The 10,308-nt window shown below is 45.8% G+C and overlaps 1 protein-coding gene across 5 annotated transcripts; it reads right to left on the bottom strand.

Moving 5' to 3' along the window:
- Window positions 1-40: 40 nt before the first annotated feature.
- On the bottom strand, window positions 41-9,858 carry LOC125712526 (glutathione hydrolase 7). Of its 5 annotated transcripts, none has more exons than XM_048982678.1 (16): window positions 9,593-9,858; window positions 8,598-8,899; window positions 8,113-8,342; window positions 6,629-6,780; window positions 6,289-6,406; window positions 5,655-5,719; window positions 5,254-5,327; window positions 4,679-4,872; window positions 4,076-4,163; window positions 3,863-3,990; window positions 3,690-3,778; window positions 3,174-3,326; window positions 2,931-3,048; window positions 2,321-2,458; window positions 1,977-2,076; window positions 41-1,439 (listed from the first exon to the last, which is right to left on the bottom strand). In XM_048982678.1, exons 2-16 carry the CDS (start codon window positions 8,818-8,820, stop codon window positions 1,270-1,272), a joined length of 2,040 nt encoding a protein of 679 aa, XP_048838635.1. In that variant the 5' UTR covers window positions 8,821-8,899; window positions 9,593-9,858; the 3' UTR covers window positions 41-1,269. The 5 variants fall into 5 exon arrangements, with proteins under 5 accessions (XP_048838635.1, XP_048838630.1, XP_048838632.1 ...); XM_048982673.1 differs by having other exon boundaries at window positions 5,655-5,722; window positions 9,593-9,857; XM_048982675.1 differs by having other exon boundaries at window positions 5,655-5,722; window positions 9,692-9,857.
- Window positions 9,859-10,308: the final 450 nt, after the last annotated feature.

Raw genomic sequence — 10,308 nt, 5'->3', positions numbered from 1 at the left:
GTCTTATGCTTGTATGACATTCATAAAATGCATAAACATCTTTCTGTTTTAGAGATTTATTTTATAGATCCGTAACAAAAGCAAGTCTAACAAGACAGGGATCATAAGCAGTATTTCTCTTATTCAATTTTCAAACAGAACAAGTTTTAGCAATAACAGCGATATTTATGTGATTATTGATTTCTTTGGAACCCCGTTTGCAGTCACGTTATCAGCATTCTCCAGCATTGCTGTCTTTGTGAGGTTCCAGTTAGTCTGGCAAAAACACGTTTCACGACATATTACGAAAGCAGCTTTGCGTAGATAGTGTTAGCTATGCTTTGCAAGATACACCGGTCACAAATTCATAAGGTCACACGAAGTAGGGCTCGTGTTCCAACCGCTCTGATACTTGATTACTTCTGTAAATAACCATGCACGTCTGATCGGTGTTGGCCATACCTCACCTTGGTAATCTCGAGGAAGATGGAGGTGCTGAGACTGAGTATTGACTAGACCAGAGGGAATTTCAAACCAAAACCAACATGCACATTGACCTCTCTTTCGAGAGCTCAACACAGAAATGGAATGACAAGAAAGGACCACACTTACAGCCTAGAACAAGCAAACCATAAACGATCTTAGTCAAAAATCATCACTTGGGAAAAATGATTTCATGCTGCTAAAATGCCACGATGATGCTACAGACGTCCCTAACTTTGACCCTTTAGAACTGGCAAAAATTACTTGTCTTACATGCTTGTTCCATTCTAGACTGGAGGAATGATGAACTTTGGGAATGCTTCGCATGAAATGTACCCAGAAAGTTTACTGTGTGTTTGTACATGCTGGGATTTGTCTCCATCTGGCCATTTTGCTCATGTGCGTTTTGTTAAAACAAACATGTTCTGAGGGCAGGAGGGAGGGAAAATGATAGGTTCTCTCTCTCTCTGATCCAGATTGTAAAGGAGGTGGGTCCAATACCTAAAGGGAGGCAGGACCAACCAATCGGATACCTTGGCCCCGCCTCCTCTAGTCACATGGAGCAGCTCCTCAACTAATCTGATTGGTTGAGAGATAACCCATTTTTCTTTCTTCCCTCAGAACATTTTTGTGCAAGTAAAACTCCCACGAACAGCCATATCAACATTTTCTGTGTAGATATACAGCGAGAACACCAGGAACCAGAGAAGGTATGCCATTTATTGCCATGGGTTGTTATGGGAAGTACTCACTTCACACATGAATCACACCTCCCAACCCTATTCCCGGTCCCTGAAATTGCAGCCACTAGGGCATGGACATGGTTATAGCGGATGCATCGGAACTACGTGGGTCCTTCACCCCGATGATCAGGTCGTTGGTCCGTCTTGTACCCTCCACCAGCGACAGCACTGCTACCTGCTGCACTATGTGTCCCTTCAGCTGGAGGTAGTGCGCATCCTCCTCAGTGAACTTCGCTGAAGGTCCGACGAGGGCAGACACACAGGAACGAGGACGACACATTGAGACAGTGTGTGAGAGCAGTATGTCTGAATTTTTCACAGCTGTCCCACAACTGACAAAAACGCTATTTGTAAATATGTTAACGCTAAGTACAGATGCTCCAAGCTTCATGACGGTGTTACAGCCATGCACATTCAGTAATCAACAAACTTTCAATCTGCTTCGGGGCAACGACAGGCCATACGTTACTTTCTGCTGATATTGAACAACAGCATCATCTAACCTTCCAGTCTCTGTAGTGATCCAAGCGTAAACATGCGATGTTTAACAACGTATCCTACAGCGTTTAATCAAATATTCCCGAGTCCATTATGTCTATTAAAACACCCAAGTGTGTCATATCACATCCATCTTTGACTTATGATATTTTCAATCTCCGATGGGTTCAGCAGATTGTAACCCCATCGTAAGTCAAGGAGCATCTGTATGTATGCATGTAATGATATATGTAATATATTACATATTGACCCAGGTGACCAAATAATACTTACAGTCCACTTGCAATGTGTTCAACTTCAGCTGAGGATGTAACCTTCCATAAGACAGACTGTCACTCAGATTTTTGCGAAAAGACAGTACATTCAATAAAACCTATAAGGAAAAATTATCACAGTCAATAAAGATGACCCAGAGGGAACCAAGGGCAATGCTTGCATAACTTACGAGCATTTCCATGATAAAATCCACCCAACCATCTAAAAAAATTCTGAAGCCACTTATTGAGCACAACTGCAATGAGAAAATAACCAGTACGGCACAAAAACACTATAATTGAACATTCAAGTGGTATCGAAACAAATAACAGACAAAAACAAGCTAACGAATGAAGACGCACCTGGGTGATGCCGCTGAGAGCACGGTCCCCATTGGAGGAACCCACAGCAACATAGGTCCCGCAGAGCCCAAGGGAAGGCCTCACCACAGTGGGCAAGAGGAAGGACAGGGGTCGCTTACCAGGCTGAACGGAGTTTCTCTGGATAGGAACATGTTACCAAGCCCCAACAATCAGCAATGGGATTTTTACCCAAGAAAGTCACTGCTGAGTCACCACACAGTACATTTATTTAAAGGGGACATATTATGCTCATTTTCACTGTTCATAATTTTATGTCTATGGTGAACTAGAATATATTTACACGCTCAAACCGTACATCTCTATTCACCCTCTGTCTGAAACGCTATGTTAGAGCTTGAAGCCCCACCCCTGATGAGCCCAGTGTGCTCTGATTGGTCAGCTCGCCCGATTGGCCACCTTGCTTTACACGTTCTGCCCCTGTTTTGCAGTCTGCAGACAGATTTTGTTCTTGATCCAAGTGCTAAAATTACTTGAGGCTGACAGGCAACTTTCACTATCCTAGGGAACACAATTACGAATAACTGTCTACACCCCCCCCCCCCCCCCCAAAAAAAAAGTGAATAACTTGCGAGCGAATGGCCATCAGTACCGGGTCGGCCTGGGAGGGATCATTGGTCTTGTTGGGCCAAGAGAAGTCCAGCATCTGACTGTTCAAGAGAATCCCAGAGGAGGTGACGATCCCACTGCCAAATGGCCGGTTCAGGGAGCTGGGAATAAGAGGAATGACATAGACGGAAATGAGAAACACATTGCGTACCATTGAAAGGGAAGGAGGCCATAAATGACCACGGGGGGGGGGGGGGGGACGGAACGGAGTATGAAGGTGCATTACCTCATGACAGACACGATGAAGTCATCTGGTCCCATAACCATCACCTGGCTGGCCACATCCCCGCTCTCCATAGAGTAATAGGGGGCATAGTGTTCAGGTGGAGACGCCTGAGAGTCATTGATCAACTGGCGGAATATGGCAGCCTGGGACTTGCTGGAAAAACAAAAAAGACAAAAATAAAAACCAAGATGTGTTATAATGAGATGGATCCATATCTGTAGCAGGTTTTATCCTTATCCTGCTCCTGGAGGCTCAGCTCATGCCCTGGATTTTGTACCAACTGTGAACTTCATTAATTAGCACGGCTGATTTTCCAGATCTACCGACAGATCAAAAAGTTTTATAATTAAGGAGTCCAGCAGGAACAAAAGTACGGATAGCTTGCCAGAACCAGAACTACCGTAGTTTCAAGTTGGGAAATGATATAAATTATATCTGGCCAGAAAAGCAGGAAGCACACATGGCTTCCTCAATAAGAAGTCCAATGAACATCATAAGACCAAGAAGCAAACGCACCTCGTCATCTCAGCCACCACTTCTGAGATGGAGGAGTCAAACATGGGATCTCCAAGGCCACTTGCCATGGCTAAAGCAATTTTCAGCGCCTGGATGAGAAAACAGAGTTTGGAGGATGGAATTTTCACGGTTGACGCTACGCCGGGAACGTCTACGACAAAAAGACCCAGTACCTCAGCAGTCCAGTGATAGGTGATGTTCCTGGGGACCTGGCTGGTGATGTTGAAGCCCTCCAAGACATTTAGGGCTGTGATCAACGCCACTCCGGCGTGAGGGGGGGGTGCCACTAGGACCTGATGTCCTGCAAATGAAGCAGCAAACAGAAGATTTCAAGCAGGAACTTCCAGAACATAACTTTGATGGTCAACGTACAACCATCAGCTTACCTTGATATAAACTCTCCACTGGTTGCTGTAAGACAGTACTGTAGTTACTGAAATCCTCTTCGGTCAAAACTCCCCCATTTGCTCTAACCTAATGAAAAATAAAGTGTTTATGTGCCTGGAAAAGACACTTATTTATAGCGTCAGTACATCATGCAAATATACCACATAGTTACTATTTTTGCCCAGCATCTCCCAAGGGCAGTACCGGGCTTGAATTTTGCTCTGGATTTTGGTAAAAATCAGAATCAGAACTCTGGACCTGCAGATATGCTCTCTATATATTTCCATACTTAAATTTATGTTTCGGAATGAAAGAAAATTTTACAATATTATCATCACTTTTCGTGCAAATGCAAAGAATCCCAATTGTTCTGCAGTTCCAGATTTGACCAAGAGCAGCAGGGATAGTAGGAACAGTTGCTGCTAAGAGTACGCCTCACTAACACTGCTACTTCCAACACACAGTCACATGGAAGATAGTGGCGAACCATCTGAGGTTCTCATCATCATCATCATCATCATCATCATCATCATCAATAATGCGGATGAAAAGCCAAAGTGCGATGACTGATTACAGCCCCGTTTATTCAGAAATGTACCGACCTCAGCAACCATCTCCTGTGTCAGGTTCCCACTGTAGAACTCTGACACGCCACGGGCTGCGACCGCATCCAAAATGGCGGCTAGGTCAAGGCGCTTCATAAACAGTCCCGAGAGGGGCGGCTGGCCGTCAGGCAGGAACAGCTCCCGGAATCTCTCCGAAACATTGGAATCCTTCACATTGGACAAGGCCTCAGCTACGGCAAGAGCACAAGAAACATGTATGTTGATGGTTGATCCCCCATGGTTCGGGGTCATTGTGCAAACACAGAGCACACATGGGATTTTTACTTACACAAAAATATTCTGAGGGCAGAATGAGAAATTATAGGTTCAGAGAGAAAACCAATCACATCATACAGGGGGTGGGTCCAAGCAACTACAGGAGGCAGGACCAACCAATCAGATGTCTTTGTCTTGCCTCTTCTAGTTGCTTAGACCCACCTCCTCTACAGTATGATTGGTTCAGAGAGCTGACCAATCATTTTTCATTCTGGCCACAGAACATTTTTATGTAATTATAACTCCCTTAAGCACGCAGCACAATAATCTCCTCAATGGGGATACGGCATGCTTACCAAGGTCATGGGTGACATTAAATCCATTTCTGGCAACGTCTGCGGCCATGGTGACAACTTCTTTCCATGGCATTCTGGGAAAAGAATATTTAAGCCATGAAATATTTTATGCTACTTAAATGCCATGGGTGTAGACATACATTCTACCTTTAAGTCTACTGGTAAATTTGTTTTTTTTTGCAGTCATATTTTAAATCCTTTTCCAATAACCTAAACTTTCAAATTAAGAAATGTAACATTTGTCTAGGTTTTTTTTATTCCTGAAAGAACAACAGAAATTCAGCATTACGGTCTTTAGGACATTGCTGTGGAAGTTTCAGCAAAACACAGAAAGTACAGTGAATATATTCCAGCAAACGGCAGACACAGTCTGTATGGACTGGCTGAATCGCAGATTCTACCTTCCGTAGAGCTTGTGGGCCTGGTACAGTCCGCTCAGCGTGCCCGGTACACCCACAAAGACGCCCTGCTAGAACACAATGGCATGAAGACAAAGTCAGTGCCAATTGGCCACAGATATCCCTTCCAATTACCCACAATCCCTCTCTGCATGGTTTTCAGACAGATTTCCCTAAAAGTATGGATGCGGTGTTTGGGTAGGCAAATAGGACTTTTAGACGGTTCCCATTTTGACCTGTAGGGGGAGACATGTTCCACTTCTTTCAAATTACAATTTTCTTTTTATCCATTTTCAACAACCATTAATTGGAAAAATGGTAGAAATGGAATTATTTTGTAGACTGGTCGCTCATTTTCTGCAGGTTTTGCCTGGGATCTTAGGGTCCTTTTTCATATAGGCAGTAAATGATCTTAATATTTACATTCGGATTCATAAATTCAGTGGGCACTTTCGGGAAGGATTAGTGAGCAGGGTTAGTTCCTGGAGCAACTGGGTTAAGGGCCTTGAGCAAATTAATTACTCTGTGAGCTGTGGGATTTGAACCAGAGACCATCTGGGCACAGGCACAGAGTACTATCCCGCAGAGCCCCAAGTAAAATTCAAGTAAAATCCAAATTCAAATAAAATGCCCTTACTTTCTGAGCTGGACCGAACTGCAACATCTCTTGGCGTATGGCAGAGGGCGCTGTTTCACGGAAGTCAATGACTCGGCTCTCATTCCTCCGGATGTCATGAACCAGCATCACTCCTCCACTGCAGAGAGGGTAAAGAGACTTTCAAGCCCTGTCACGCCACACCCGACGTCGACAGAGGAGGCCGTGCGAAGACTTGTTTCTGTTGTGGAATTAAAGTCGTGTTATGTAGCAGCTCCTCCCACAAACACGGCCCGGTCTAGACACCCCTTTAGCCGATTAGCATTCTGCTGCAGTAGGATGGCGGCATTCAAACATGTCTGGCATCGCTAGGCCAACTCACCCGCCGATTCCAGATGTGTGTGGGTGGATGATACCCAGGCAGAGGGCGGAGGCGATGGCTGCATCCACAGAGGAGCCCTGCTTATTCAGCACCTCGAACCCCAGAGAGGTACAGTGTGCCACGTCCGTTACCACGGCGCCCTGATTGAAGATCTGACACGAGACAAACACAGCGACCACAAAAAAAAATGGATAAAACTTTGCCAATGGAAATAATAAAGTCTGCATCATTTTCAGTGGCTCCCTGACCTCAGATGTCTTGGTCCCGCCTCCTCTAGTTGCTTAGTCCACCTCTTCTACAATCTGATCGATCATTTCAATCATTTTTCATTCTGCCCTCAGAATGCACTTCTGTGCAAGTACAACTCCCACGAGCGAACTCCAACATACGCTCCCGTCTTTCCAACACTGAACTGCAGATGGCTCATCCTACATCTACCGAACTCAGAACTCCGTCACTAAGCCAGTACTGCACACGAGGTCTGCGGTGTTAAAAGTGCGGCTTCAGCTCCAAATTGTTGGGGGCAGCCCCAGGAAAACCTGGAGGGGGGAGGGGGTGCCAGCAGTAAGGATTGCTGAGCAAGTTTGCCCAGTCTATTTTTCCCCTCGGGGTGGGTCACACTTACGACAAGGGGCTCAGGTCAGTCCTGTGGTGTAAGGTGTAAGCAGCCTTCCAGGAAATAATCACATCCACACTGACGCCGAGTCGGTGATGTGCTGGGAAAGGCCATCAGTGCTTTCACCACAAAGCCAACACAAGAAGCTCCAGAGTGACAATCCCACAGTATACATCCTACTTATTAGAACAAGTCCAAAGTCTTGTCTTACCTTGTCCTGCACTTTACCAACTTGCTCAGAGTGAGGTGTGAATAAAGTCAGCAGCGTGCCACGAATGTACCAGGGCACCAGATGGGTCTATGATCTCACAGTGTGCCCGCTGACGGCGGAACGTAAACCTATGAGCGCTGACATGCCTCTGTCTCAGAGACAGATGTTCGCTATCCGGGATTCAGTCTTTCACAGGTACATACTAGAGATGCCGGTCGCTTGGAGTTAATATAGTCAACTATTCCACCTACTCTCACACCCCCCCCCTCCTTTCTTTCCACTCTTTTCAGTGCAAAGGCTCAAGTTTGTCATGCACTTCTGCAACTAGAATCCTACCAAGCGAATTAAGCTGTATTGCCGGTTTTGCCTCTGGCTACTCAAAAAGGCGGAAGGCTTGTATATCTTGTTTGGAAGTGATATGACGTCCCTCACAGTCACTCGAACCATCAAGCAGGAAAAAACAAAAAGTAAAAACTTAGCAAAAATTGCGAGAGATAAAAATAGCACAGAAAAATAGTCACTGAACAAGGCTACAAACTGTTAATATAAGAATAAATTATATGACAAATAAATACCATTAAATTTTTGTTATAAATTATAGATATATTTTTTTATTCATAGAATTAAATAATAAATTTAGTGGAGAGGGTCACACACCTGAGGATCTCCAAAGTAGATCTGCACGATAAGGGCGATGGTGACCCCAGTTGCAAAGGTGAGACAGGCAGTGATGATGACAGTGAGACCGTCCTGTCGGCAACTGCAGTCCTCGGCCAGGGGGTCGCGGCGAGTCTCCCGCAGCGGAGTGCCGTCGTGGCTGGCCAGGTCCGACGCCGAGGACGGAAGTCGCTGGAGCCTTGCCGACTTCAGGAAGAGGTCGGGATCTGCTAGAAACCGGTACCAGAATCTCAGCGACCGTATGCACTCAAAGCGCATGCATACAGCAAAGTTCTATAAGCCTGCATGGGATCATTTAAAAAGCAGAAATAATTTGATTCATGTATCTTGGGCAGCACAAAGATTGAATGAACCCCGATAATATACAAAAGTATGAAAGCCATCATAGCATAGACAAGGCGTGTAGTGCATTCCAGATTAATACAGGTAAGTCTTCAGATATCTCCTGCACATATGGGGGTTACCGGTTTCCTGCTCGCTCAGAAAGTTGTCTTCATCTTTGCGGGACTTGAGCGTGTTCTCCCCGGGCAGGGCGTCTTCCTCAGGCAGCCTGGGGAAGCTGGTGATGCTCATGTAATCGACCGGCGAATAAGCGCTGCCCAGTGTGGTCTCCTGCCCCGCATCTGTGTCCGTCGCGCCGCCGCCGCTGCTGTACCCGGCCATGGCATCGGCGCCCGGGGAGTACATAGCAGTCTGGTGCGGGCTTTACCCCGGCAAAGCGGCTGATCGCAGCCCGTCACACCTCCTCTCCTCCGCCACCTGGCCTCTACAAACCCGATCAGAGCAGATTTTTTTTAAACGAGATGCAATACACAGGATCTATTTGTGGGTACGACATGAGATGCCATTTCCGACCTAAAATAAATACATATATATGTACATGTGTTCGTAGCACGACGTGCATACTTTACACGTTAAATAATGGGTGGACCTGCACGTTTATTACAATTCAGAGCATATTACTCACCACGGCTTAAAAAAATAATCCATGACGGAAAGCGCCGATAAATGCCGATCAACTACGTGTTTACCGTCCCCAGAAATATATCGTCTATTCGCCCCACCGCGGGAATCCGGAGCAAAATTAAAACGGCGGACAAATATCACGTTTTCTCCCCCAGATCGCTGCTATTTTCGCACGTTGCTGACAAAGCCCACACGCCTACCTGCCACCGACGCATCGCCCGGCCTTATAACACGCCATCAACATGGCAGCAGCATCCCGACCCACTTACCGTCCCGATGCCCACGCGATCTCTACACCTTCGTCCGTGTGTGTATGCCTGTGTTTCTGAGTGTCTGTGCTGCGAGTGCAAATGCAATCCGAGACTCCCTTGCAGCCATTACCAGACGGAAAAAAATGGTTATCATTAAAGATCAGCTGACATCACACTGGGATCACTCAGTGCGTTAAAGGTGCAGGTTTTAAATAGGAAGCGATTAATCGCAAATCACGCACCCAAACGTGCCCAGACACTTGGCGCATTTGAAAACTTGAGATTTTCTTTGACACCGTGTGAAATGCCGCTCTGTCCTTTACTGCCGGAGTCACACACACCGTCTTTACGTTGAACTCGACTGGCTTCTGGGGATGGATTTGCCGCATTAGGAAACTGTAGAAGTCGTGGCAATTGCGGTGAAACCGATTGGTTTGCGTTGAGGGTGCCGGGAGGAGCCGATGCCGGAGGTGACACAACGAGGCGGCCAAAGCTGCGGAGCGAGTTCAGCAGCTTCTCCTGCTATTCATACAAACAATGGGAGGCGTTCGCTTCTAAAGACCTACTTATGTCCATATGATCACCGCCCTATCAATATATGACTAAGCATGAATAACTGGGTATAAAATCGCTATAGATGTCATGTACAAAATAAATTTTAATCAAATATACACTAATATGTATAGCTAGATAGCCTTTATTGTCCTATAAGGATAGGCCTATTTGTCTTGTCACAGTCTGTTGTATGGCAGCAGAGTAAACTGTATGTTAAGCGGGTGACGAGTCATTGGTTATGGTTCTTGCGAGGCGAATGATAGCTCTGTGGTTTTCGTCAGCTAGTGGAATGTCATGTCGCCGTGTTTTCATCTGGACGTCAAATTCCTCTAGTCGTCAGAGCTGACACTTTTAGTGCCATGTTTAAGTTAAGGCTAATGTTACACCTGTAAGAGGTAACTGC

Source organism: Brienomyrus brachyistius, chromosome 18 (genome assembly GCF_023856365.1).
Source record: "Brienomyrus brachyistius isolate T26 chromosome 18, BBRACH_0.4, whole genome shotgun sequence".
NCBI classification, from domain to species: domain Eukaryota; kingdom Metazoa; phylum Chordata; class Actinopteri; order Osteoglossiformes; family Mormyridae; genus Brienomyrus; species Brienomyrus brachyistius.
The sequence above is the reverse complement of the archived record's forward strand: the minus strand, read 5'-3'. Positions and strand labels throughout refer to the sequence as shown.

Coding starts and splice junctions, on each gene's coding strand:
- LOC125712526 (XM_048982673.1), bottom strand. CDS start 8,820: ATGTACTCCCCGGGCGCCGATGCCATGGCCGGGTACAGCAGCGGCGGC. Junction 6,781..8,112: donor TCTACTTTGGAGATCCTCAG/GTGTGTGACCCT, acceptor GTCTCGTGTCAG/ATCTTCAATCAGGGCGCCGT. Junction 5,328..5,654: donor GCCCACAAGCTCTACGGAAG/GTAGAATCTGCG, acceptor TTCTTTTCCCAG/AATGCCATGGAAAGAAGTTG.